This window comes from Gallinula chloropus (assembly GCF_964237585.1).
Source record: "Gallinula chloropus genome assembly, chromosome: 32".
NCBI lineage: Eukaryota > Metazoa > Chordata > Aves > Gruiformes > Rallidae > Gallinula > Gallinula chloropus.
In genome coordinates, this window is record NC_140117.1 from 2,455,517 (window position 1) to 2,482,929 (window position 27,413).

General features: G+C 54.8%; 2 protein-coding genes across 2 annotated transcripts in view; one reads left to right on the forward strand and one right to left on the reverse strand.

Annotated features, from left to right (window-relative positions):
* Window positions 1–512: 512 nt before the first annotated feature.
* LOC311202954 (class I histocompatibility antigen, F10 alpha chain-like) lies at window positions 513–17,534 on the forward strand (the record flags this gene model as incomplete). Its single annotated transcript, XM_084277596.1, has 6 exons — window positions 513–627; window positions 9,342–9,605; window positions 10,243–10,518; window positions 10,595–10,867; window positions 10,951–11,055; window positions 17,350–17,534. The coding sequence occupies 6 exons, from the start codon at window positions 513–515 to the stop codon at window positions 17,532–17,534; spliced, it is 1,218 nt and encodes a 405-aa protein (XP_084133722.1).
* Window positions 17,535–18,006: 472 nt separating this feature from the next.
* LOC311202955 (class I histocompatibility antigen, F10 alpha chain-like) overlaps window positions 18,007–27,413 on the reverse strand; it is a gene marked incomplete at both ends in the record, with an annotated part of 113,981 nt that continues 104,574 nt past the window's right edge. The window contains 5 exons of the mRNA XM_084277597.1: window positions 18,007–18,059; window positions 18,764–18,868; window positions 18,951–19,223; window positions 19,300–19,575; window positions 20,327–20,590. Of these exons, the coding sequence (XP_084133723.1) occupies window positions 18,007–18,059; window positions 18,764–18,868; window positions 18,951–19,223; window positions 19,300–19,575; window positions 20,327–20,590 (971 nt within the window). The remainder of the gene's footprint in view (window positions 18,060–18,763; window positions 18,869–18,950; window positions 19,224–19,299; window positions 19,576–20,326; window positions 20,591–27,413) is intronic.

The following is a 27,413-nucleotide window of genomic DNA, read 5'->3' on the forward strand; positions in this document are numbered from 1 at the left end:
TCCTCGTTGGTTAGAACAAGATCCAGTACCTACCCCCCTTGTCAGCTCCTCCACCATCTGTATCAGAAAGTTGTCTTCCACACACTGCAGAACCTGTCTGGACCACACATGCCTGGCCCTGTTGCTCACACAACAAATACCTGGGTAATTGAAGTTCCCCATAAGGACCAGCACCTGGGATCATGAGGTGACTCCTATCTGCTTGTAGAAGGCATTGTCAACTCTCTCCTCCTGATCAGGGGGCCTGTAGTAAACACCAACAACAGTGTCACTCACACTAGCCTGCCCCTTGATTCTCACTCACAATCACTCAACTGGTCCTCACTTTAAATGAGGTGCAATAAAGTAGAACTGAGTTTCCAGGATTGCGGGATGATGATTTGATTGCTCAAGGTGGGGAAAGATGGAGAGTGATGTGGGAGTCCCCAGTGGCTCCCCACTCCACCTCCATCTCCAGCTGGATCTGACAATGTCTGGAGCAGGTACGATCCTCCTGAACATGAACATAGGGGATGTGGATGCTGGGGAATCACCTGCACCCCAACCAGCAGCTGGAGAACTTGGTGGACCTGGGGCTGGAGAGCTTGGACCATGCCAGTCATGCAGCTGGAGGGGACATGCCTGAAGGTGGGGTGGTCTCAGGGTGTTCATGTGCGTAGGGAGAGATGCAGTGGGTCTGAATTCCCATGCATCCCACCATCAAAGCCCCACTGGTGTTGCAGGATGGTGGGGTTGGGTGCAGAAATATACCCCAGCCTGGGTGGCTCCTGCAACACTGTGGGGTGCTTCCCTTCTCCAGGATGGCAGGACAACCATGAGCAGATATATCACATCCTGGGCATCTTCCCCATGGGGTGGCATGGGTCCAAAAGCAACCTTAGGGTTCACAGGGCAATGAGAACAGCAGAATTTCAGCTCCTTGCCTGGCAGTGGGGCCTCAAATCCTGCCCACAGACGTAAATCTGCACCTCAAAGCCAGCAGAGGATGGGGTTTTAAAGCAGCCTGGTGCATCCAGCAGCTCCTGAGCACCCGGTGAGCAACTTCCCTTTCCACAGGAGATTTGTATTTCCTGCCCTGTAGAGTCAGTAACGGATTTGCAATAACTCCTGGGGAGGGGCAGTGGGGCAGAGCAGGGGCTGCACTGAGGAGCCATGTGTGGTCCCATCCTGCCCCCGAGCATCAGTTTCTTCCTCTGTCGGGGTGCTCATGCAGGGGGTTTGGGAGCCTTTTAAGGGCATGGACAGCCCTTCCTCACCATCTGCTCTTCGGTGCCTGCAACCCCCATCACCTTCCTCAACCTCCTTTCCCCTCTCTTCTGACCAGAACGGCCACAGATGTGGCTCCTGGCAAGCTCTGGGGGTCTCAGGAGGAATTGGGTGACTCTCCACATGCTCCGTCTGGGATCAGGTAGGGATCCCACAGGGCTGGCAGGGGTTTTTGCCTGCTCCAGGTGACAGATGTGGGCCAGGGATCTGCCATGAGGTGGGGGGAGCTTACCCAAGAGCCTGACCCCACACGTTTCACTTTCCCTTGGGCTCTTTATGCCATGTGTCCCTCACCCTGGGTTCCCCTTCAGTCCTGTCCTGCAGTGTTCCCCTCTAACGTTTCTCACTATCACAGGGTCTGACTGGGGTGGAGGTCAATTTCTGCAGTAGGTAACCACTCTCAGGATTCCTCCTTCTCCTTCAAGTCCTACAATTCCTACTCCAGTCTTTCTAGTGTCTCTAGCCCATTGGGGCACCAAGCGATGCCTGTGGCATGGAGCATGTACTGCTGACACCAAGCTCACCTCTTGCCTGCAACACCCTAAATTAACATAAGCACAATCCTCATGTCCTTGCATTTTTCTCCATGGCCAAGTGTGGTGGTTCAGCCCTAAGCAGTGGCTGAGCACCACCAGCTGCTCTCACACGACACCACTCCTTGGAGGAGAAACAGACAGAGCCCCGGTGGGTTGGGATAGGGACAGTCTACTGATGACCACCACAAAAACAAAAGACTGGGACAAAATGCACACACCCCATGATAATAGAGGGCACTTTGCCAACCTGACAAGGTGATAATGCAATCATACAAAAACCAACCCTGCAGCTGGCTGCACTCAGACTGCCCAGGAACCAGAGCCATGCTGACTGGCCACTGACCAGACCCTTTTTAGGGGGGCATGCTCTCAGGTGGTGGTGGAAAACAGCCCAGGGCAACTCAGCTTACTTGTGCTGGCCTCTTGGGGAAGTTAACCCCATCCTGGCCAGAACCAGGACATTTTTCCACACCATCTACATGATGCCCAGATCTTACATTTTCAGTTGATTTGGGAGGTTCATAACATCATTTATTGATTATTTAGACCATCTACCGTGGACTGACTTTTTATACAGCAACAACTGGGCTACTGTCCTCAGCTGAAATTAAATCCCCTTGGGGTACACACTGGACTTCCCCATTCTTTTGCATCACTCAACAAGTGCACCCAGGTCCCTGAGAAAAAGCAATCCCACAAATGGGTTTCCTATTGCCTGAAACAGGAACAACCCAGACTCTCTTCCCCAACAGGTTTTTCATGCACACTGCAGGGACTTTATCCCCTTCTATAGTACCTGGGAGTTTGGATTGGGCAGGGTGAGCTTGACTATTAAACAATCTGGAGTTAACTAGCCATGTGGCTTTGGGTAAATGCATATCTGAGTTTTTTAGGGTCCCACCACCCATTGCTTTTAGCATAGTTTTTATCAGTCCACTGTACCTCTCGATTTTCCCAGAGGCTGGTGCATGGCAGGGTCTATGACACACCCATTCGATGCCGTGTTCTTTGGCCCAGGTGTCTATGAGATTATTCTGGAAAGGGTTCCATTGTCTGACTCAATTCCTTCTGGAGTGCCATGGTACCAGAGGACTTTCTTCTCAAGACCCAGGATGGTGCTCCAGCCAGTGGTATGTGGCACAGGAGAAGTTTCTAGCCAGCCAGTGGTTGCTTCTACCATTGTGAGCACACATGGCTTGCCTTGGCATGTCTGTGGGAGAGTTATGGAATCGATCTGCCAGGCCTCTCCATGTCTGTGTTTCAGCCATCGTCCTCCATACCACAGAGACTTTAACCACTTGTCTTGCTTGATCGAGGCACATGTTTCACATTCATGGATGACCTGTGACCACGAGCCCATCTATGTCCATCTGTGGCATTTCTTCCTTGATGGCCTGAGGTGTCATGGGCCCAACACCTATAAGTAATTCACCCCTACTTTGCCAATCAAGGTCTACACTTCAATCTTAGCAGCCTGATCAACCTGCTAGTTGTTATGATGTTCTTCAGCTGCTCGGCTCTTGGGTATGTGGGCATCTCCATGCTGTACTTTTACAGTCAGGTTCTCTACCTGGGCAGAGATGTTTTGCCACAGTGGAGCATCCCAGACGGGTTTGCCTCTGCACTGCCAGTTGCTTTGTTTCCCTTGCTGCATGTGGAAGGGGCTTTCCCTTTGAACATCCAGCCCAGCACCAGCGGTCAGGGTGCCAGGAGGATCTGGGCTTCAGTCCCAGTCTCTTCTGAAGCAGTTCGAATCCCTTCATATGCTGCCAGTATTTCCTTTTCTGTTGGTGTGCAGTGGGCCTTGGATCCTCTGTAGCCCCAACTCCAAACCCCAGCGCTCGGCCTCGACTCTCCCCTGGTGCTTTCTGCCAGAGACTCCAGGTAGGGCCATTCTCCCTGGCTGTGGTGTAGAGCACATTCTTTAGATCTGGCCCTGTCCAGACAGACCCAAGGGCTACTGCATGGACTGTCTCCTGTCTGATCTGTTCAAAGGCCTGTTGCTGCTCGGGCCCCATTGGAAATCCTTCTTCTTCTGGGTTACATGGTAGAGAGGGTTGACAATGAGACTGTGTTTTGGGATATGCATTCTCCAGAAACCCACAGTGCCTAGGAAAGCTTGTGTCTCCTTTTTGTTGGTTGGTGGAGACATGGCTGCTATTTTATTGATAACTGCCATGGGGGTCTGAAGATGCCCATCCTGTTGTTTCTTTTCTTGCAAGAAAGTGTGGAATGGGAAAGAAAGATGGGGGGGAGAAAGAAGGGGGGAAGGGGGGAAAGAAACAAAGGGGTGAAGAGAGGAAATAAAAACCAAGAAAGGTAAATGGGGGTGGGGGGAGATTTAAAAAAGGTGGAACAGGGTAAAACAGGGGATAAGGATATGAAAAAAGGTAAAAAAAATAAGGTTAAAAATGTAAAAGAAAAAAATATGTTTGAAAGAGGAAATGGGGGGGGATTATTTTTAAAAAGGAGGAAAATTTTTTTTATAAAGTAGGCAAAAAATGTTTATAAAAAAAGGAATAGGGTTTAAAATGGAAGTGGAAAAAGATAAAAAAAATGAATAAAAATAGAGGGAAGAGGGAAATCTGGAAAAGGCATTTTTCTCCCCAGTGAGTGGGGGCCACCCCATCCTCCCTCACCCTGGGGGCCAGGCGGGTTTGGGTCTGCCCTCCTCACCTACAGTAGGTGCGCAGGTACCGCGGAGCCCCGCTCTGTGCCAGCGCGTGTAGGGGGGAGCTGGAGGGTGTCGGGCAGGGGGAACCCCTGGACCCTGCGCAGCCACAGGAAAGGGGAACTGGCGGCGGAGGAGGGGTCTGACCTCAGGGCTTGGGGGCTACTGCAGAGGGAACGTCAGGGCAACAAGTTTTACCTTCTTTTGTTGGTTTTTTATGTTAATATTTCAAGCTTTGTGTCTGACTCTGGCTTTTTGAAGTTTAGTTCATCACTTTTAATTGTATTTCTCACCTCGTGGTTTGTTGGGTTTTAAAAATTTATTCCTAAGGTTTTATTACTATGGGATTTTATTTTTTCCTTGGCTTAATTTTGTTTTAAAATTTGTAATTTGTTTTTTCTTCAAAATTTTATTACTTAGCATTAAATTTTATTTCTTACTTAGCTTTTTTATTTTCTCTTTTGATTCCCTTTTAAGATTAGTTCTTTGGTTTTTTGGTTTCTTTGATTTTTCTTTCTTATTTTGTAAATAATTATTTGATTTCATAATTTTGCCTGTGTTTTATTTTAGTTATTCTGGGGGTTATTCTAGTTCTTTTCAGGTTTTGTTTTTTGCTTGGATATTTTTATTTCACTTGTTTTTTTAAAAATTTTAGTTCTCTCCTTTGTATGTTGGGTCTCAGTTGTGGGTTTCTCCCCTTCTTTGATTTTGGTTAGTTTGGTTTAACGGTTTAACTTTTCAAATGTTGTCACTTTGAAGCCTCTTTACAGCCTCTCTGTGTGCACCCCCCAACCGACACCCCCAGGAGGCAGCTGTCACCAGGAGCTCTCCTTCCAGGAGGTCACCATCACTGCACCACTGAGAAGCCATGGCACTTCTCCAGCCCCTCCCCCGGCCTTTCCGGCAGGTAGGACCCCCTCCCCCGTGCTCCCATTCCATCCCTGGGGCACCTCGGTGTTCTCCCCAGTGGTTTTTGTGGGCCAGGAGCCTGGTGCATCCGGCAGCTCCTGAGCACCCGGTGAGCAACTTCCCTTTCCACAGGAGATTTGTATTTCCTGCCCTGTAGAGTCAGTAACGGATTTGTAATAACTCCCGGGGAGGGGCAGTGGGGCAGAGCAGGGGCTGCACTGGGGAGCTGTGTGTTCCCATCCTGTCCTCGAGGACTGGTTTCTTCCACTGTCAGGGTGCTCGTGCAGGGGATTTGGGAGATATTGGAGCCTCTTTGGCATGGGCAGCCCTTCTTTGCTGTCCCATCTGGGGCACCTGCAACTCCCATTGCCCTCCACTATCTTCCCCTTCCTCCTCTCCAGCACAACCAGATCTGTGGCTTTTAAGGACCCCTGGGGATCCAGGGACACCACATCTGCTGGGGACAGGAGTAGCCAGAGTATCAGGGGCAGAGCTCAGAGCTCAGCAGGTTTCACCACGCTGGGGCCTGGATGTGCCCCGCAGGGCAGGAGATGGGACATCTTCCTCCTAGACATCCCATCCTTGGGAAGCACCAGCAGGGCCATGGCCAAGCTCCATCCCATGGAAACAGGCGCTGGTGGGGCTGCAGCCCCAGCACAGAGGGGCAGGATGGGGAGGCAGTGGCTGTGTTCAGGCAGCCCCTGGGGGTTCGTGGGGGAGACTTTCTCCTGTCCTTCAGCCAGCTGGTGGTGATGGGCTGTGAGAAGAAGCTGTAAGCAAAGCAGTGCAAGGTCAGGATCTTCTCAGCTTTTCTCTCCAGCACGGCCTGCCCGTAGCTCATGTATTTGCTCGGCCACTTGCTACAGGTGCTCTCCATGTCAAAGGCAATGAAGTCCCTCCCATTGTAGGGGATTTACCAATAACCCCTGGTGCTATTGTCCTCCAGATCACATCTGACTGTGCTCTGCAGTGTGTGAGCCCCCTCAGTGAAATGAGGCTGAGGGCCTGCTGCAGCCCTGGGCCTTCAGTGGGGCAAGGCCCCCCATCAGCACCCCCCACTCCAGCCCTGTGTGAGGCCTGGGGAATCAGGCACTGAAACAAGAGCTGCCCCCACCCTGCCCAGGGCCCACAGCACTTGGGGCATCATGTAAAGCTGTGACACAGACACACTGAACCCAGGGTGTGGGAGCCCCTCTGGTTCTGTGGGTCTTGAGGGCCATGGGGACCATGAGGGCTTTGAACATCCAGCCCAGCACCAGCAGTTGGGAGTGCCAGGAGGAGCTGTGCTCCCAGCTTACTGACTGCCTCCCCCGTCTCAGAGACAGGGCAGGATGAGAAGCTGAAATGTCCTTGACTGCTTGGCAACAACTAAACCAGTAGGGTGGTTCCATCACCCTAAATCCCTAACACAGCCCTACACTCACTGCAAGATTAACATTAACTCTAACCCTGCTGAAAACGGGAGAGCAACTCTCACAGAACCTCACAGAACAGGACAGGACTATGAGACAGGAAAAAGAAAAAAAAGAAAAAAAAACCAACAACCCCCCCACCTGAAACGTCTCTGGCTCTAACAGACGTTAACGAGCCACTGGTTCAGCGTGTTGGTCAGGATGTCAGTACTACACCATTGACTCAGAGCTCCTAAGACTTGTGCTTGATGACTCAAAGAGCACATAAGCACTCACCGATGGGAGATGAGGTCTGTCAGTCTCTGCAGAAGGTTTTGGGGAGGTCAGTGTTGCTGATGTGGGTTTGGTGTACGTTGCAGATGTGAGCAATGATGGGGATGTGCGTGAAGAAGGCTTTGGGGTGTGTTTATTTAGGTTTCAGTTCCACGAGCCCTCAGCACTCCCCGTGTCCCCTCCTCCCTTTCCCTGCTGCCCACTGAGGGCTGCTGCTTGTGACTCCCGGCTTCCTGCTGAGTCTCAGTCAGTGTGAGTCGGGAGCCCTTCCGGGCAGCGTCATTTGCCTGGCTGCCCCCAGCTCCCCCAGGGTGAACAGTCTGACCGTGGGGCGGGTTCAGCCTGTGCACCAGCAGCAGGGAGTATCCAGGCACCAGGCTGTGCCCGTGTCCTCCTCGTATCACACTGCACCGACCCGCTCGGAGTTCCCAGCTTTCCCCGTGTCCCGTGGCTGGGGCCCTGCCGAGCGCTGCCGGAGCTGTGCCCGCCGAGCCAGCTCTGGGATGGATGGGCAGCAGCCCTGCCTTCCTGTCCCTCTGGGCTCTAGGTGCTCGTCCCTGGGTACCAGCGAAGTGAGACCCAGCCTGGGTACCCCCTGCTCAGGTTGGCGCAGGGTGTTCTGCACTGGCTTGGACTCAGATCCTTGATGTGTGTGGGCACAGAGAGCTTCCTCTGTTAAGAACAGTGTGAAGTCCAGTGGAGAGTGGAGGCTGACAGCAGGCTGTCGTGGGCTGGATGGAGTCACCCTGCCCACGAGCGCTGCTGTGCTGGACATGCTGGAGCTCCAGCAGGAACTGGAGTCAGAGGCAGCACAGTGGGACGCCCCAGTTGACATCACTACTGGATTTTTCTGGACGCCTTTGGCAGCAGAGAGCAGGGCACAGTTTGCTGTCCCTGGGAGGGTTGATTCACCTGGAATCAACTGCCCCAGGGGTGGAAACAGCCCCACGATCTGCCCTGGGTTGATCCCGACTGTGCTGGAAGGGGTGAAGCCCCAGAGCACCTGCAGGACGCTGATGACATCATCGTATGGGGCAGGAGAGCAGAGGAATTCTCTGAGACAGGTCAGAAGATAGTCCAGATCCTTCTGGAAGGTGTTTTTTCTGGTTTGGACTGGTAAGCTGATGGACCTGTGCAGGAGATGCAGTACAAGCAGTGCCAGGCAGGAGCGCTGCCAGGTCCTAGACACACCGGACACAGGTGATGGCAGACACAAGTGACCCAGTGCATGAGGGACAGCGGGGACAAGGGACAGCTCCTGCAAGCCCCAGGGGTGCCCACACTCTCTGGAAGGTTTTTATCATTGTCCCATCTGTTTCACCCACAAACCCACATGGTGTCAGAGCCAGGTGGGGGGAGCCACGGGGTGCCAGATGCCTGGGTCCCCCTGGGACAGACAGGTCTGGGGGTCTCAGGGTGTCCCAGGGTAGGGGATGAGAACAGCACTGGTGTGGGGGGAAGAACTGTGTTCGGGATGCCTAGGGGTGACCTCAGCCTGGGGGATACAGGCTAAATGGGGCTGTGGGGGGGTCTGGGACCCTGAGGTGGTGGGGGGGCTAGGCGGTCCCGTGGGAGGAGTTACTGGTAAGAGTCTCTGGCTGCCATTGGTGGGCGGGTGGTGGCGCAGCCAATCGCGGGTCTCGGGGCGGGGCTGGCAGAGAGGTTTGTCCTGGAGCAGGGCTCCTTTGGCTCAGAACATCTGGGACCCGGAGAGGATGGATGGGGCTGGACCGGGCACTGGGGCTGCTTCTGCTGCTGAGGGTCCTCGGCTGGGCGGCGTGTGGTAAGTGCGGGTGGGTCCCAGGAACCCCCCTGGATCCAGTTTCTTGATAACGGTTCTCCATTCCCTGCACACTGGACCACCCCAGGGCACAGTGACACCCAGTCACTCTCCCCAGAGAATGGGTGCCCCCTTGGAACACTCCCATCCTCTTCCATCCCTTTCCGTCCCCTTCCCAGACGCTCCCACAGATCAGCTTCTCCTTGGTGCCAGACACCCCCTTGGACCCCCTTCCTGGGCACGTTGGGTCCTTCACTGACAGGGCCCCCCTTTCCTCATCACCACGACCCTCCGGATTCCCTTCATGGGAAGCAGGACCCCATCCTGGACACAAATTCCCCCCACCAGACACTTCCCCTTGAAGCTGCCCCCCCAGCCCCCAATCTGCTGCTCTGGGAACCCTACCCAGGCTCAACACCCACTCCTGCACCCCATCACTATGGGCACCCTCACCCTGCACCCCCCACCCCTCACTGCCCCCTGTGTCCCCACAGAGCTCCACTCCCTGCGCTACTTCCACACTGCAGTGTCAGAGCCCAGCCCAGGAGTACCCCAGTTTGTGTCCGTGGGGTACGTGGACGGGAACCTCATTTCGCGCTACGACAGCAAGAAGGGGAGGGCGGTGCCCCGGGCAGACTGGATGGCGGCCAACCTGGACCAGCAGCACTGGGACCAGCAGACCCAGATCGGACGGGACAATCAGAGAATTGTCCACGTGAGCCTGGCCAGACTGCAGAAGCACTACAACCAGAGTGGGGGTGAGTGTGGGCTGGGCTGGGGCTCTGTGGGACGTGAGAGCTCCACCCCCCTCAGAAAGCCCTTCCCAGCCTGGGGAAGCTGATTCTGCCCTGCCTGGTGCCACTGTCACCAGGTTCCCAGCATGAGATGGGCCCCTGTCCCAGAGCTGGGGAGGCCCTCCCCACGAAGTACATCCTCACCCCTCCCAGTACCCAACACCCTATCCCAGACCTGGCTGCCACATCCCACTCCTCACTGTCCCCTTGGCAGTGGAGACCCCCAGACCCAGAGGGGCTCTCAGCCCCCATCCTGCCTATGGTACTTTGTACCCACCACCCCAGAGCCAGAGGGGCTCCCCCAACCCATCCCATCTCCTGTCCCTGCCCCCACAACATTCAGGACCCCGTACCATCCTCTTGCTGTCGAAGGGTGCCATGGGGCTGGGTGCCAGCCCAGCCACGCCCTGGGCACATGGGATCTGTGTCACAATTTACATGATGCCCAAAGTTCTGTGGGCCCTGGGCAGGGTGGGGGCAGCTCTCCTGTTGGTGCCCAATTCCCTCAGGCTTCACGCAGGTCTGCTGCTGGGGGCCTTGCCCCACTGAAGGCCCGGGGCTGCAGCAGCCACTCAGGCCTGGTTCTCTGGTCATATTTCAGGAACTCACACACTGCAGCGCATGCACGGCTGTGACCTCCTGGAGGACAATAGCACCAGGGGGTATGAGCAGTACGCCTACAATGGGAGGGACTTCATTGCCTTTGACATGGACACGATGACGTTCACTGCGGCAGATCCAGCAGCACAAATCACCAAGAGGAAGTGGGAGGCAGATGGGACTGTAGCTCAGGACAGGATGCACTACTTGGAGAACACCTGCCCCAAGTGGCTGAGGAAATTCTTGAGCTACGGGCAGGCTGTGCTGGAGAGGAAAGGTGAGGGGAGATGGGGAGCCTGGGGAGGGGCCAGTGTGCATGTGTGTGCCAGTCCTCACTGCCACCCCCTCCCCAGAGCCCCCCATGGTCCGAGTGTCAGGGAAGGAGACCCAGGGTATCCTGACCTTGCACTGCCGCGCTTACGGCTTCTACCCACGGCCCATCAGCATCAGCTGGCTGAAGGACGGTGAGGTCAGGGACCAGGAGACCCAGCGGGGCAGCATCGTGCCCAACAGCGACAGCACCTACTACACCTGGGTGTCCATCGAGGCGCCTCCTGGGGAGCAGGACAAATACCGGTGCCGTGTGGAGCACGCCAGCCTGGCTGAGCCAGGGGTCTTTGTGTGGGGTAAGTCTGTTGGCTTTGGACATGTGGAGGGGTGGGCTGAGGGGGGTTTCCCTTCCCTTCCTCACCACACTGCTCATCCCCAGAGCCAGAGTCCAACTCATCGACCATCGTGCTGTGGGTGGTTGTTCCCCTTGCCATCCTGGCTGTCATTGCCATCACTGGATTCATCATCTGGAAGTGCAGATCAGGTAAATCCCCAGGGTGTGGGAGGAAGGCAGAGCCGGGGGGCTGTGGTCATGAGCCACAACTCTCTGTAGAGCCCCTGAGCCTGATGGTAAAGTGCAGTAGATGTTGATGCCTCTTCCCCTCTTCTCTTATGTGCACTGTGCTCACAGCGAGCACGAGGTGGCAGCTCGCAGCTGTTTCTCCCCTGTAGACACGGATGGGAGCTCTGGCAGCTTGGCCAAAGGGATGACATGGGACTGGAGGGGTGGATGGGGAGGCTCAGCTCTCTGTGCTCCCCCTTGAGACCCATGGTTGGATCAACACTGGGCTACTGGTGGGGGACACTGAGACCACCATAGCAGAGGATTGGGGACAGGGACTTTTCCCTGGGTGACACTGTCTCTTCCTCCCATCTTTGCAGTGATCCCAGTCTTACTGTCCCATTAGTGAATGGAGAAGCTGGATGTGGCCTCCTGGGTATTGTTTCAGATACCATTTTGTGCTACCGGGATGAGTGGTTTGTCTCAAACTATCTGTCTTGCAAGATAACAGCTTGGGGATTCTGGTAGATGAGAAACTTCACATGAGCCCACAGTGTGCTCCTGCAGCTCAGAAGGCCAATGGTATCCTGGACTCCCTCAAAAGAGGGGTGCCCATCAGGGACAGGGAGGTGATTGTCCCTCTCTGCTCTGCCCTTGTGAGGCCCCATCTGGAGTTCTGGGGCCCACAATACAAGAAAGATGTGGAAATGTTGGAAAGGGTTCAGAGGAGGCCATGAAGATGATTAGAGGGCTGGAGTAGCTCCCCTACGAAGAGAGGCTGAGGGAGCTGGGCTGGTTCAGCCTGGAGAAGAGAAGGCTGTGGGGCGACCTCATTGCAGCCTTCCAGTACCTGAAGGGAGCAGAGAAACAGGAGGGGAATCAGCTTATTCAAAGTATAGACACTGGCAGGACAAGGGGGAATGGATTAAAACTAAAGGAAGGAAGGTTTAGATTAGATATTAGGGGGAAGTTTTTTACAGAGAGAGTGGTGAGGGGCTGGAACAGGCTGCCCAGAGAGGGGGGTGGATGCCCCGTCCCTGGGGGTGTTCAAGGCCAGGTTGGATGGGGCCCTGGGCAACCTTGTGTAGATCCAGGCCTGAAGGTTGGTGTCCCTGCCTGTGGCAGGGGGGGTTGGAGCTCTGTGGTCCTTGGGGTCCCTCCCAACCCAGACCATTCTATGATTCTATAACAGAACCTGCAGAGTCAGGGTAACATTTTGTGGACTGGGTCTCACTTCACAAGGGGCTTGATCCTGCCAACATCTGTGGGGCCTTGGACTTGGGCCTCCATCATCCATCCCAAGACTGGAAGGGCCTGTAGAGTCTTGATCTCAAAGCAGCTGTTCTGAAAAACTGGACATTATACTTCCTCATTTGATAAACCATCTGGACACTGTCCCTGCAAGGACAGCCCTTCAGGCAGCAGCCACCCTGACAAACAGGATCCTGTCCCTATCTGATAAGGAACAGTGACAGGCGAGTGGGGCCCTGTGGAGGCAGAGCCCCTTCTTGCTAAAATCCTGTGTGAGGCAACTGAAAGGGTTCATTGCTCCATCAGCCCAGTCAGGGGGTCAAATACCCCTTGGGATCCCCATTCCCCACTGACTCATTTCCAGGACACTGCATAAGATGTGCTCAGCCTGTGTCCTGGCTGTGGCCAGGCCAAAGTCAACCTCTCCAAGTAGCCAGCACAGGTGAGATGAGTTTGCCAGGGCTGTTTTCCACACCACCTGACATCACTTCCCCATCAAAGGGGCTAGTTGGGGAGGGGCAGTGGCTTGGTGCCTCTAGAGCAGTCTGAGTGTGACTGGGGTTGGGTTGGTCCTTGTGTTGTGCAACACTCTGTAATCACTGGGTTGGTAAGGAACTTTGTGTTATCACCAGGTGTGAGTGTAATTGGCTGTTACTGTTGTACTTTCATGGTGATTTTGTCAATAAACTGTCTTCATCCCAACCCATGGAGGCTCTGTCTCTTTCCCCTCTGGGAGTGAGTGAGTAGTGCTCAGCCCCTGGTTGGGGATGAACCACCTCAGCCTTGCAGAAGGGTGGGGCCAGAGAGCATAAAAGATACAGATTTGGGACACCTGGTGCATGCCTGCCCTCCAAGGGCTACAACTTTATGCTGATCCCTGCTGGATCCCTGGGTGGTGATATCTTATTTTTCCTGTTTTACTCTCTTCTCTCTCTGACCTTCTAACCTTATTCTTGGCACTCAATAGCAACAGCATTTCCAGTTTTGCTAAATGCTACTAATTGTGATCTGTTGCTCTGAGCATATAGTGTGGTGTGGTTTTGTTTGCAAGCTTTATAACTGAATGGGCTTTTAAGCAAAGTTGTGCTTTGGACCTCCTGGGCAGTTGTTACTCCAGATGCTTCCTGCCTTCCTATGGCCCCCAATGCAGAGCTGAGTGAATTTAACCCAAGCCCTGCGCATGCGCCCAGACCCGGGGTCTGGAAGAGAGAGGGGCCTGGAGACCCCTGAAGACCACCTGAAACCTCCCAGTGACGGTACTGGGCAGGCACACCACCACTGCGTGGGGGGGTGGCTAAACAAAGTAGCTCTTGGAATATGCTGATTGATTCCTGGAAGGAGTGAATACAACACAATAAAAGAACAGAGGTGACCAACGTGGAGGGAACGTTCCCCCACTGGACCTGAAGACACTGGACTGACAGGACACTGCAGCTCTGGGGTGGTAGATACTGCAATCTCTCTCTCTCTCTCTCTCTCTCTCTCTTTCCACTCTTTTTTCATTCTTCCCCCCTTCTCTGAGCCCATGGACACTGACAAGGAGCCTGTGCACACGGACAAAAGCCCTACGGAGACGATCCAGAAGCCGCCTGGCCAGAAGCTGCCTTGTCAGCCATCGGATCAGGGACCCACTTGGTCTCTACACCCACCGCTCCCATCCACACCTCCCACCCAACTCCCCCAGAAATCACTGTCTCCTGAGGAATCGGTTGGCAGCATTTGTTGGGATGTGCCCCAGGCTCAGGGATGCGTTTATCCACTGAGAGCAAGGCTGGGCACAGAGCAGAAGGAGTTTGGATGGCGACCATTGAAAGTGGGCAGCTTCCTTGAAAAGTCACCTGGGAAACACAACCCCCCGTTTGGGTCGAGCGATGGCCGCTTACTAAAGAAAAACTTGCCCACTTCCAGGATTGAATAGAGGAGCAACTGGCCAAGGGACACATCCAGCCCTCCACAAGCCCGTGGAACTCGCCTATTTTTACCATCCCTGAACAGGACGGGAGATGGCGCTTGGTGCACGAGGTAAGAAAAGTCAGTGAAGTGATGGAAGATGCGGGAGCTTCGCAGCCCGGTCTGCCACCTCCAAACGTGAGACCTAAAAATTGGGACGTTTGGATTGTTTTTTCACTATTCCCTTACACCCTGATGATTATGAGAAATTTGCCTTTTCAGTCCCTACTGTAAACAAAACTGAACCCATGGAAAGGTGTCATTGGGTGGTGCTCCCACAGGGCATGAAAAATTCACCCACTGTGTGCCAGGCTTATGTAGCCTGGGCACTTGCTCCAGTACGAAGAGCCCATCCTGATCTCATCTTTTATCATCACATGGATGAGGTACTGATTGTGGGAAAAAACTTGGACATTGACAGTTTGATTCATGAGCTGACAGGGCATTTGGAAAGCAAGGGGTTACAGATTGCTCCAGAGAAAATTCAAAAGAAGCCAGTGTGGAAATCTCTGGGGTGGCAGATTGATAAAAGTACCGTAACACCCCAAAGGATTGAGATCCCAGCTGAGGTCAGCACGTTAAATGATGCTCAAAAGCTGCTTGGAGATACTAACTGGGTTAGACCATTGTGTGGCATTACGAATAGGGAACTGGAACCTGTAGTGGCATTGCTAAAGGGAGGAGGTGGTGCAGGAGCACCCAGAATCCTGTCAGAAGAAGCTAAAAAGGCCCTGGAAGTCATTAGTAATAAAATCAAAAATACATATACCCATCGATGGGATGCTGAGTGGGACATAGGAGTCACAGTCGTTAATGCAACAGAACATGTGTTTGCTATTATAATGCAGTGGACTAATGACAAAGGTCCCTTAAGGCTGTTAGAATGGGTGTTCCTGCCCATGCAGCCAAAGGGAGCTGTAACTCTGTGTTTGGAGGCGACAGCCCAGGTCAGTGCAAAAGGCCACAATCACGTAGTAGAAACTGCAGGAACAGAACCCACATTTATTGTTGTTCCATCAGCAGCAGAGTATTCAGCTTGGGCCTTGAGGAACAGCACTGCCCTGCAAATAGCTTTATCAGACCGTGCAGGGGAAGTGAAAGTGCATTACCCACCACACAGAATCTCTACAGCAGCACAGAACTGTCCAACAGAAGAAAAGCCCTTGTTGTCTGGGTGTGCGGTTCGGGGTGTTCCAGTGTTCACTGATGCAGGGGGAAGAGCTCAGAAGGCTGCGATTCCATGGCAGGAGCATGGGAAATGGCAGGATTTGCTATTCAAAGGAGCCCAAGCCTCAATCAGCAGCTGGAGCTGCAGGCGGTTGTGAGAGTGTGTGACAAGCGGAAAGCCGAACCGGTTCATCTGGTCTGTGACTCCCTGTGTGTGGTGGGAATAGTGACCTGAATGGAACGGGCACTATTGAAAGGGGTTTCAGATGAGAGATTATATAGATTGTTTAAGGAATTCTGGCTCCTCCTGTCTAACCAACAGCATCAGCACTTTATTACCCATATTGGCAGCCACACGGGACTAACTCAGGGTCTGGCAGAGGCAATCAGAGAGCAGCCAGGTTGGCAGCACCAGCGTGGGCTGCTCCCTCAGCAGAGCGCTGTGCACAGGCTCGGAGATCACAGGAATCCTTTCATCAATCTGCCAGGGAGCTTCAACGACAACACCACCTGTCAGTTGCTGAGGCTAAAGGGCTTGTACAGTCGTGCCTGGACTGTCAGCAGTTCACCAGTGGCCTTGCCCCTGGTGTCAATCCTCACCTACCTGCACAGCCAGGTACTGCCACCACCCTTCACACAATGTCCTCAACAGGTCCCAACTGCCACCTGTTGCCACCACCCATCCCCAATGGGTCCCCACTGCATCTGGTGTCACCCCCCCATCCCTACCATGGCTCACCAGCACACCGTGTGAATAACCATCCCCGATGCATCCCCAGATATCCCTGCCATGCCCATGGGACATCCCCACCATGTCCCTGCAATGTCCCCAGCCATCACCACCATGTCCCAAACACATCACTGCTGTGTCCCCAGATGTCTCCCCCACATGCCCAGCTGCATCCCCGTTGTATTCCCATCCCCATCATGTCCCTGCCATGTCACCACTGCATCCCTGCTGTGTCCTCAGTTTTCCCTTCTGTGTCCTCATTTTTCCCTTCCATGTCCCTGCCAAGTCCCCTGCTATGTCCTCTGCAGTGAGGGGGGATAAAAATATAGACACTTTATTTATTTAACTGTATATTTATTTATCTATTTATTTATTTATAAAGCACCTATTGACAAACATTCTTTGGATCCACTCTGACAGCAGAGGGAAGAACAGGAGTCAGCCTGTCAGTCCCTCAGCGCTGCTGCTTCCAACCGATTTAAAACCAAACCAGACCAAGAGGCACAAGACTTTGCTGCCAGCTCGCTCGGCTGGTGTTTAATGCTGCTGCTCCCTCAGGGTAGCAGTACTGCCACACCCATCCCCACCATCTCCTTGCCCCATCCCTGCCGTGTTCCCAGCCCTGTCCCACCTGTGTCCCCATCACATCCCCTCCCATATCCTCACCGTATCCCCCCTGGCATCCCTGCCGTGTCCCCAGCCATCCCCTCTGCTGCATGTGGCTGCCATCCCCCAGGAGCCGCTGCTCTTCTCCTGCTCACTCCACGCAGCATCGTGTATGGACCGGAGAGCTGGAGCTGGGAACAGGTGACAGTGGCAGCCACCCAGGCAGGTGCCCACACCTTTATCACCTGCTTGCCCTGGCGCTATGACACAGGAAGGAGGTGACCCCCAAACTCATTGTCCTTGTGTCCCCACGCTGACCCCCATCTCACACAGAGGTGGGCGAGCTGGGGATACAGATCTCGGGGGACAGTGGCAGGGGGTGGCCATCGCTTGGGCCCTGGTGAGGGATGCTCATGTCCACTGTCCTTTGCTCCAGGAAGCTTCACTGCCTCGATTCTGGTGCATCATTAACCTTGATGCATGACCTGGGTGATGGCTGCAGTGCTCAGTTCAGGTCCAATCTCCATCATGAGCCCTCCTGTCTGTGGTGTCTCAGCCCCCATGTCCCACAGGCCCATGGAACTACGAACAACTCACGACTACCTTCCCAGTCCAGATCTACCTGAGCATCTCCAATTTTAGCCACCTGGTCTCCTTGGTCCTTGTCTTGATGCTGTCCAGGGACACAGTTCTTGGACATCTACGTAATGAGGGTCTGCCCAGGCAGCAATGTCCAGGCCCAGCTGCCTGGCTGTGACTGCTGCAGCTCCCCATGAAGCAAGAAAGATGGGGAGAGACTTTTTACCAAGGCTTGGAGAGGCAGGACAAGCGCCATGGTTTGCTACTGAAAGAGGGGAGATCGAGGTCTGCTTGTAGGTCCACAGCCCAAGGAAGTGTTCTGGGTCTCTGCCAAAATGGTGGGGACTCTTCTGAGAGAAAAAGCCAGTGTCCAACAGAGAAAATCTCTCCCAAGACTCCGGATGCATCCGCACAGAAAGAAGTGGTAAGGAAGGAGACTGCAGTAGAGGCAGGAGGTGTTGGTGAGTGCTTGTACCCTTCTGCTGCCAAAAAAGGTAAGTGCCTGCAGAAGGTGGGCACAGGGTGATGATCGGTGGCATCAGGTGCAGTAGGTAGGTAGTAGTAGGTGCAGTACTAAGGTAGTTCAGTAAGGCAAAAGCCATGTGGAGAAGCAAAAGAAAAGCATAAGAATCATTTGCTATTTCCCATCATCAGGAGATGCCCAGCAACATCCCGGGCAGCCGGGCTTCAGTACGCGCAGCGGCTGCTCCAGAACACAAGCATGGTCAGTAATAAACATCCCCTGTTCATCCACCTCTCAGCTTTTATGGCCGAGCAGATAGCACAGGGTTTGGAATATTGCTTTGGTCAGTTGGGGTCAGCTGTCCTGGCTGTGTCCCCTCCCAAGGTCTTGCCCACCCACAGCCTACAAGGGAGGGGGATGTTGGAGAGACAGCCTGGATGCTGGGCCAGCCCCGCTCCCCAGCACCCAAAGCCCTGGGCTGGTACCAACACCATGCTCACTCCCAAAGCTCATGGAGCAGTAAGACTGTGATCACTGCAAGGATGGCAGGAAGAGACAGTGTCACCCAGGGAAAAGTCCCTGTCCCCAACCCTCTGCTATGGTGGTCTCAGCGTCCCACACCAGCAGCCCAGTGTCGGTCTGACCATGGGTCTCAAGGGGGAGCACAGAGAGCTGGGCCTGCCCCATCCACCCCCCCAGTCCCATGTCATACCTTTGGCCAAGCTGCCCGAGATCCCATTCATGTCTATGGGGGAGAAACAGCCACGAGCTGCCACCTCGTGCTCACTGTGGGCACGGTGCACATAAGAGAAGAGGGGAAGAGGCATCAACATCCACTGCACTTTACCCTCAGGCTCAGGGGCTCTAAAGAGAGATGTGGCTCATGACCACAGCCCCTACCAGCTCTCTAGGCTCTGCATTCCTCCAACACCCTGGAGCTTTACCTGATCTGCGCTTCCAGATGATGAATCCAGTGATGCCAATGACAGCCAGGATGGCAAGGGGAACAACCACCCACAGCACGATGGTCGATGAGTTGGACTCTGGCTCTGGGGAAGATAAGGGCTGTGAGGAAGGGAAGGGGGACACCCCTAGCCCATTCTTTCATGTGCCCAAGGCCACCAGACTCACCCCACACAAAGACCCCTGGCTCAGCCAGGCTGGCGTGCTCCACACGGCACCAGTACTTGTCCTGCTCCCCAGGAGGGGCCTCGATGGACACCCAGGTGTAGTAGGTGCCGTCGCTGTTGGGCACGATGCTGCCCCGCTGGGTCTCCTGGTCCCTGACCTCACCGTCCTTCAGCCAGCTGATGGTGATGGGCCGTGGGTAGAAGCCGTAAGCGCGGCAGTGCAAGGTCAGGATCCCCTGGGTCTCCTTCTTTAACACATGGACCGTGGGGGGCTCTGGGGAGGGGGTGGCAGTGAGGGCTGGCACACACATCCACTCTGGCCCCTCCCCAGGGTCCCCATCTCCCCTCACCTTTCCTCTCCAGCACGGCCTGCCCATAGCTCACATATTTCCTCAGCCACTCGGTACAGGTGCTCTCCAGGTAGTGCTTCACATGCTCAGTGAAAGTCTCGTCTGCCTCCCAGTTCCTCTTGGTGATTTGTGCTGCTGGATCTGCCGCAGTGAACGTCATCGTGTCCATGTCAAAGGCAATGAAGTGCCTCCCATCGTAGGCATACTGCCAATACCCCCTGGTGCTATTGTCCTCCAGAAGGTCACAGCCATGCATGTGTTGCAGTGTGTGAGCCCCTGAAACACAAGCAGGGAGACCAGGCTGAGGGGCTGCTGCAGCCCTGGGCCTTCAGTGGGGCAAGGCCCCGCGGCAGCACGCCCCACTACATCCCTGTGTGAGGCCCAAGGGAATCAGGCACTGACACAAGAGCTGCCCCCACCCTGCCCAGGGCCCACAGCACTTGGGGTGTCACATAAAGCTGCGAAACAGACCCCTGCACCCAGGGCATGGCTGGCTGGCACCCAGCCCATGGCACACTGCAATAGCAAGGGGATGGGACAGGTTCCTGAATGTTGGGGAAGGGGATTAGGAGGTGGGATGTGTTGGGGGAGCCCTTCTGGCTCTAGGTTTGGGGATACGAATCATAGAAACTTCTGAGTTGTAAGGGATCCATAAGCATCACTAAGTGCAAGCCCTGACTCCCCACAGGCCGGACAAGTCAGAGCATTGGACTGAGTGCATCATGCTGACGCTTCTTGACCTCAGTGAAGCTGAAGGATGGGAGAGTACAAGCTGGGGTGGATGGTACAAAGTACCACAGGAGTGGTGGGGGGCTGGTACATGGGGTGGGAGCCCGTTATTTTGGGGGGATCTCCACTGCTACAGGGATGGTGAAGGGTGGGATGTGGTGGTCAGGCCTGGGATGGGCTGCTGGTCACTGGGCTGGGGGGAAAGGGGGAGGTCCACAGGCCTTGGCACTATTGTGGTGCAGTGAAGGGCCTTCTGAGGTTTCCCATCCCACAGAGCCCATACCCAGCCCACACTCACTCCTGCTCTGGTTGTAGCGGCTCTGCAGTGTGTTGAGGTCTACACGGTTCATCTCCTGACTGTTCTGTCCATTTTGGGTCTCCTTGTCCCAGTACTGCTGGTCCAGGTTGGCCGCCATCCAGTCTGCCCGGGGCACCGTCCTCCCCCTCTCACTGTCGTAGCGCACAATGAGGTTCCTGTTGACGTACCCCACGAAGACAAACTCGGGCACCCCTGGGCTGGGCTCTGACACCCCGATGTCAAAGTAGCGCAGCGAGTGGAGCTCTGTGGGGAGATGGGGGGCAGTGAGGGTTGGGGGGTCTGGGCTGAGGGGGCCCACGTTGTGGGGAGCATATGACTGGTTGGGGCACCGAGATGTGTCCAGGAGGGGGTTCTGCTTCCAGGGAACACCAGGAGGGTCTGGTGTCAATAACGGAGGTGGGGGATGGGTGTGGGGTGGGACTCAAGGTGCCCAGGAAGGGGTGTGCAGGGAGGTCCCTGGCACCAAGGAGAAACAGATCTGGGGGAAGAGCCTGGTGGGGTTAGGAAAGTGAAGGCAGGGCTGGAGGGAGCGTTCTAGGGGAGCCTCCAGTCCCTGATACGGGATACCAGGTTCCCCCTTTGTCTGGAGGGATTTCCTGGGGCCCAGTGAAGGGGAGCTGGGGTGGTGCTGGTTATTTGGGGTGGAAGAGGGTCAAATGGGGTCCTGGTGCCGGGGGAATGGAGCACCGGTGTCAGGAAAGGGGGTCCAGGGAGTCCCGACGCCCAGGGAAAGTCTCCGGGTCCCCATCCGCACTCACCGCATGCTGCCCCACCGAGGAGCCACAGCAGCAGCTGTCCCAGCGCCCAGGCCGGCCACATGGTTCCACTATGGCATCGCAACCGCGTGAGCCGAAAGAGCCGCTCCGGTATAAACCTCGCTGGAAGTCCCACCACGAGCCCTGCGATTGGCTGAACCACCACCCGGGCACCGCGATTGGCTGTGCCACCACCTGGCCACCAGTGTCACTGGGCGCTGGGCAGATCCCATCTCTGCAGGTTGGCAGAAGCGAAAGCTGATCACTGGGACCATTTTGGGTCCTTGAAATTCCCTCCCAGGAGGTCGTTCAGGCCAGGACAATTGGAGCCTCTGGGCCACTCGCAATGGGGAGCGTTTCCCACTTATTCCCAGTTAGACTCCCAGCACTCATGGGCAGTGTGACCCCATCCAGCCCATGACAGTCTGCTGCCAGTCTCCACTCTCCACTTCAGGCACAAGAGAAACTCCTGTGGAGGAAGGAGAGAGGCCAGCCCTCAGCAATGTGGCCTTCTCTGTGGTGAGGGGCCCAAACCTGAACACAGCACTCAAGGTGTCGCCTCACCAGTGCCGACCACAGTGGGACAACGACCTCCCCAGTCCTACTCACCGCACTGTTCTTAACTCAGCCCAGGATGCCGCTGGCCTTCTCCATGCCTTGGGCACACTGCTGGCTCATGTCCCACTGGCTGTCAGTCAATGGCCAAAGGTCCTTCTCAGCCAGGCAGCTTTCCAGCCACTCTGCCCCAAGCCAGTAGCATGGCATAGGGTTATTATGACCCAAATGCAGGTGCAGGCACTTGGCTGTGTTGAAGCTCAGCTGCTGCCCGGCCATCCCAGAGCCAGCTCGGCGGGCACAGCTCCTGCAGCGCTCGGCAGGGCCCCAGCCACGGGACACGGGGAAAGCGGGGAACTCCAGCCGGGTCGGTGCGGTGTGACAGGAGGAGGACACGGGCACAACCGCTGCCTGGATACTCCCCGCTGCTGGCGCACAGGCTGAGCCCGCCCCAGGGTCAGACTGTTCACCCCAGGGGGTCTGTGGGCAGCTGGGCAAAGCAGCTCCTGTGAGGACACTGCCCGGAAGGGCTCCTGACTCCCACTGACTCAGCATGGCTGAGCCACAGCGGGAAGCTGGGAGTCACAAGTGATGGGTCCCAGCAGGGAATAGGAGGGGGGGACTTGGGGAGCCCAAACCCACCCCCACAGCCCCTCCCCCAGCAACAGCACCCCCCGGAACCAACCTGCACGTCCACTGCTGCTGTCAACTTTGAGGAGAGGAGCAGTGGGCTCTGCTCTAGACAATCAGTGTGCAGAGCCCACGAGTGGCAGGGGAAGCAGCCAATCGTGGCTGCAAAGAGCGGCCCCGGACAGGCGGCTGCAAAGAGCGGCCCCGGACAGGCGGCAGCCTCTGGCAGAGCGGAGGAAGTCTAGGAAAGGCAGGTGGGGCTGCTCTGATACCGCGGTAACAGGGCCAGACCCCCAGAACTAGAGGGCAGGGAGGCCAAGCAGCCGGGCTCCCTGTGTGGGGAAGGGGCATGGACAAGGCGAGGGGGGAGAAGATGCGAGCCCTCAGCCTCTGGCGGCGACTCCTGTCAGGCGTGAAAGGTTTCCCTGCAGTGAAGGTGGCGTGTGCCAGCCAGGCAGAAGGATCTCCAAGGAGAGAGGCCCCCGGTACCCGAGGGAACAGGGCCCGGAAGGTGGTTTAATATGACCTGGACAATGCACAGTTACCCACCGATCCTGGTGAAGTCCAGTGCGTCTGACTGCTTTGTATGGCTGGGTTCTGGTGGAGAAGGGAGGCTGCAGGGGTGGCTGTTGCAAGAAGCAGCCAGCAGCTCTCTGCAGGTCCCACAAAGCAAACACCAGCTGGCTCAAGGCCAGAGTTACTGCTGACCAAGGCCGAGCCCATCAGCGATGGTCACAGCGCCTCTGGGAAGCACATTTAGGAGAGAAATAATGCAAGCAGCTGCCTTTTGCCCATAGAGAAGGGAGTGAGAAGCTGTGCAGACACCAAGGGCAGGGAAGTGGGGGAGGAGGTGTCCCAGGTGCTGGAGAGAAAGATGCCCCAGCAGCCCCTGGATAAACCCATGGTGGAGTGGGTGTCCCCCCACAGCCCATGGAAGAGGCCAAAACCCCACCTGCAGCCTGAAGAGAGGCCTCTTGCTGGAGCAGGGGGAGATATACAGAAGACACTCTGTCCCATGTTGGAGCAAGCCCTGCCAGCACTTGCAGCCCGTGGAGAGAGACAGAGATACAGAGATGAGCGATGGAGAGACCCACACTGGAGCATCCTGTGGTGTTACCTGTGTGACCATGGAGAGGAGATGAGTAAAGAAAAGGAGGGAAAGGGACAAGCATAGATCGCCCAGGACAGGACCCCACGCTGTGCTGGAGTTCATGGAGACTCACTTATTTCTGCAGCTTGTTCCTCTGGAAAGGAAAGAAAAAGTGTTTGATCAGGTGGGACCATGTTTTATGTGATAACTGCTCATGAAGATCAGGCAGAGCTAGTGCAGACCCCAAATTTCTTATAAGGGAACTAAGAAAATTCTCCAAATCCACAGCAGTGTCTCCCTGCCAGTCTGGTCATATCCCATGGCTGGTGACAAGGGTCTCTGGCCGGGGGAAAGGATCTGGAGCCCTCAGCACAAGAAGGACATGGACCTCTTGGAGCAGGTCCAGAAGAGGCCACAAGTATGATCCTCTGATCATCCTGGAGCACTTCTCTTACAAAGACAGTCTGAGAGGGTTGGGGCTGTTCAACCTGGAGAAGCAAAGGCTCAGGGGAGACCTCAAAGCCCCTTCCAGTCCCTGAAGGGACCTACAGGCAAGCTGGGAAGGACTGTTCCCAAGGGCAGGGAGTGATAGGATGAGGGGTGGTGGTTTTGAACTAGAGCAGGGCAGGTTTAGATGAGACATGAGGAAGAAGTTCTGCCCTCTGAGGGTGGTGGGACGCTGGCCCAGGCTCCCCAGAGAGGTGGTGGAGGCTCCATCCCTGGAGGCATTCAAGGTCAGGCTTGGTGAAGCTCTGAGCAACTTGAGCTAGTGAAAGTTGTCCATGGTCACTGGGACACACACAGACAGGACACACAACACATCATGACATGGACTTGATGGCCTTCAAAGGTGCCTTCCACCCCAGAGCATTCTGTGATTCCACAGCTCGAGTCTCAGAGCTGAAGGAGCCCTGGGGACATCTCCACCCCCAAGTGTCAGGAGAGGGCAGTGTGAGCCCAGAAGAGCAGCTGAGCCCCAGCTCCAAGGCAGGACCAGCAGCTCGTCTCCCAGAAGAGTATCCTCCTGCCCAGGCTGGGATGCTTGGAGCACCTGAACTGATGGCTGTTGGGGTGCTGAGGAAAACCACCTCATTATCGAGCACCGTGCATAGAGGAGTCGCAGAAGCTTCATGAGGTTCCACTTCAGAGCTGGAGAAGGGAAACCGAATGAGGTTTCAGGTTGCCTCCCGTCTCCCCCAACCATCCCATGAGCACAGGCAGCACCTTCACCTTTCCTGGTGTCACCCTCATCAGCCTGGGAACAAAACACCATTTGTCCCCAGGGTTGGGGCAGGAAGAGCAAACACAAACCATCCCCTCGGGTATCCCAACCCCAACAAGGATGAGACCTAGAAGCCCACCATGACCCTCTGAGACAGATGTGGAACCCCCAAAACAGGGAGAAAAAAAACACATTTCAGTTCAAAGGAGCTTTGGTGGTCAGAGCCAAGAGATCTCAAAGAATGGCAGTGCCAGGAGAGAGGACGGGGTCTGGGGGAGTCATCCCATCCCCACATAAAGCCACGGTGGAGACCACTGAGGTGCCCCAAGCAGAGAGGCTGTAAAGCGGCCTCAAGGTGGCAATGTTTTAAAAGTTAAACCATTAAAAACAAAGTAACTAAAATAGAAACCAAAATATAAAGCAAAGAACCAAAATTAAACAAATAAACAAACAAGGGAGGGAAATTAAAAAATATCTAACAGAAAAACAAAACCTCAAAAGAACTAAAATAACCCCCAAAGAACTAAAATAATACAAAATAGGTAAAATTATAAAGCCAAAGAAATAAAATCAGACAAACAAACAAACAAAAAAGTGGGAACTAATCTTAAAAGAACATTAAATAGAAAATAAAAGAGCAAAGCAAGAACATTAAAACCTAAGGAATAAAATTATAGAAAAAATGAATTAAAAATTAAACCAAAGAAAAATATTCAAAATCCCAAAGTAATAAAATTAAAACCTCAGAAATAAAGAAACCCAGCAAACCACGAGGTGAGAAATACAATTAAAATACAACTAGAAGTGATGAACTAAAATTCAAAAAGCCAAAGTCAGACACAAAGTTTAAAAGATTAGTTTTTTAAAGCAAAGGAAGGAAAAACTCGGTGCCCCAAAGTTCCCCTCGCAGTAAACCCAGCCCTGAGGTCAGACCCCACCTCCGTGGATGGTCCCACTCCTATCCAAGGGCTCCCCCTGCCTGACACCCCCGGCTCCTCCCTACCTGAACGGGCTCCAGCGCAGCCATGGCAGGGGCTCAGCACCCCCCAGCCCTGCACATCCCCCGCCTGCTCAGCGTGGGGCTCCACGGTACCTGTGCGCCCACCGTGGGCGGGGAGGGCAGACCCAAACCCACCCGGCCCCTGGGTGAGTAAGGATGGGGCAGCCCCCACCCACTGGGGAGAAAAATGCCTTTTCCAGCTTTGTATCTTCTCTCTTTTTTTGATCACATATTTTATCTTTTTTTTAACCCTATTTCTTTTTTTCACCATTTTTTGCCTTCTTTTTTAAAAAACTTTTCCCTCCTTTTTAAAAATAATTCCCCCCTTTTCCTTTTATTTAAAAATAATTCCCCCTTTATTTTTTCTTCTTTTACCTTATAGACTGTCCTTATCCCAAACCACTGGGGCTCTGTCTGTTTCTCCTCCAAGGGAGAGGTGGGCAAGTGGCTGGTGGTGCTCAGCCACTCCTTGGGGCTGAACCACCACACTTGGCCAGGGAGAAAATCACAGAGACACAAGGATTGTGCTGATGTTTATTTAGGGGATTGCAGGCAAGGGGCAAGCTTGGCATCAGCAGGACACAATGCCGTGGGTGTTGCTTGGCATTCAATGGTCCAGAGACCCTGGAGAAACTGGAGCAGGATTGGGATGACTCAAAGGTGAAGGAGGTTTCCTGGGAGTTGTTACCTACTGCAGAAAACGACCTCTACCCCATCCAGCCCCAGTGCTATCAAGAAGCATCGGAGGGGAGCACTGCATGACAGGACTGAAGGGGAACCCAGGATGGGGGACATATGGCATAAAGACCCCAAGGGAGAGTGAAACCCATGTGGGGTCGAGCTCCCGGGTCAGCTCCCCCTACCTCATGGCAGACCCCTGCCCCACATCTGCCACACAGAGTTGGCAAAAGCTCCAGTCAACCCTGCAAGATCATAGAATCATAGAAGTGTAGGGGTTGGAAGGGACCTCGAGAGATCATTGGGTCCAACCCCCCTGCCAAAGCAGCTCCCTAGGACATATCACTCAGATAAGCGTCCAGGCGGGTCTTGAATATCTCCAGAGAAGGAGACTCCACCACCTCCCTGGGCAGCCTGTCCCAGGGCTCCCTCATCCTCACTGTGAAAAAGTTCCTGCGCTCCAATTTGCAGCCATTGCCCCTTGTCCTGTCCCCACAGACACTGAAAAGGGGCTGGCTGATTCCCCCTGCATCCCCTGCTTCAGATAATTATAAACTTTAATTAGATCCCCGCTTAGTCTTCTCTTCTCAAGACTGAACAGCCCCAGCTTATTAAGCCTCTCCTCATAGGGGAGATGCTCCAGGCCCTTAATCATCTTTGTAGCCTCCTCTGGACTCTCTCCAGGAGATCCCTGTCTTTTTATACCAGGGAGCCCAGAACTGGACACAACACTCCAGGTGGGGCCTGACCAGGGCAGAGTAGAGGGGGAGGATCACCTCCTTCGACCTGCTGGCCACACTCCTCCGGATGCACCCCAGGATCCCATTGGCTCTCTTAGCCACCAGGGCACACTGCTGGCTCATGGCCAACCTGTCATCCACCAGGACCCCCAGGTCCTTCTCCATAGAGCTCTTCTCCAGCAGGTCATCCCCCAGCCTGTACTGATACAAATGGTTGTTCCTTCCCAGGTGCCAGACTCTACACTTGCTTTTGTTGAACCTCATCTGGTTTCTCCCTGCCCAGCTCTCCAGCCTGTCCAGGTCTCACTGGATGGCAGCGCAGTGTCCTGTGTGTCAGCCACTCCTCCCAGCTCTGTATCATCAGGTACCTGCTGAGGGTGGATGCTGTTCCCTAAT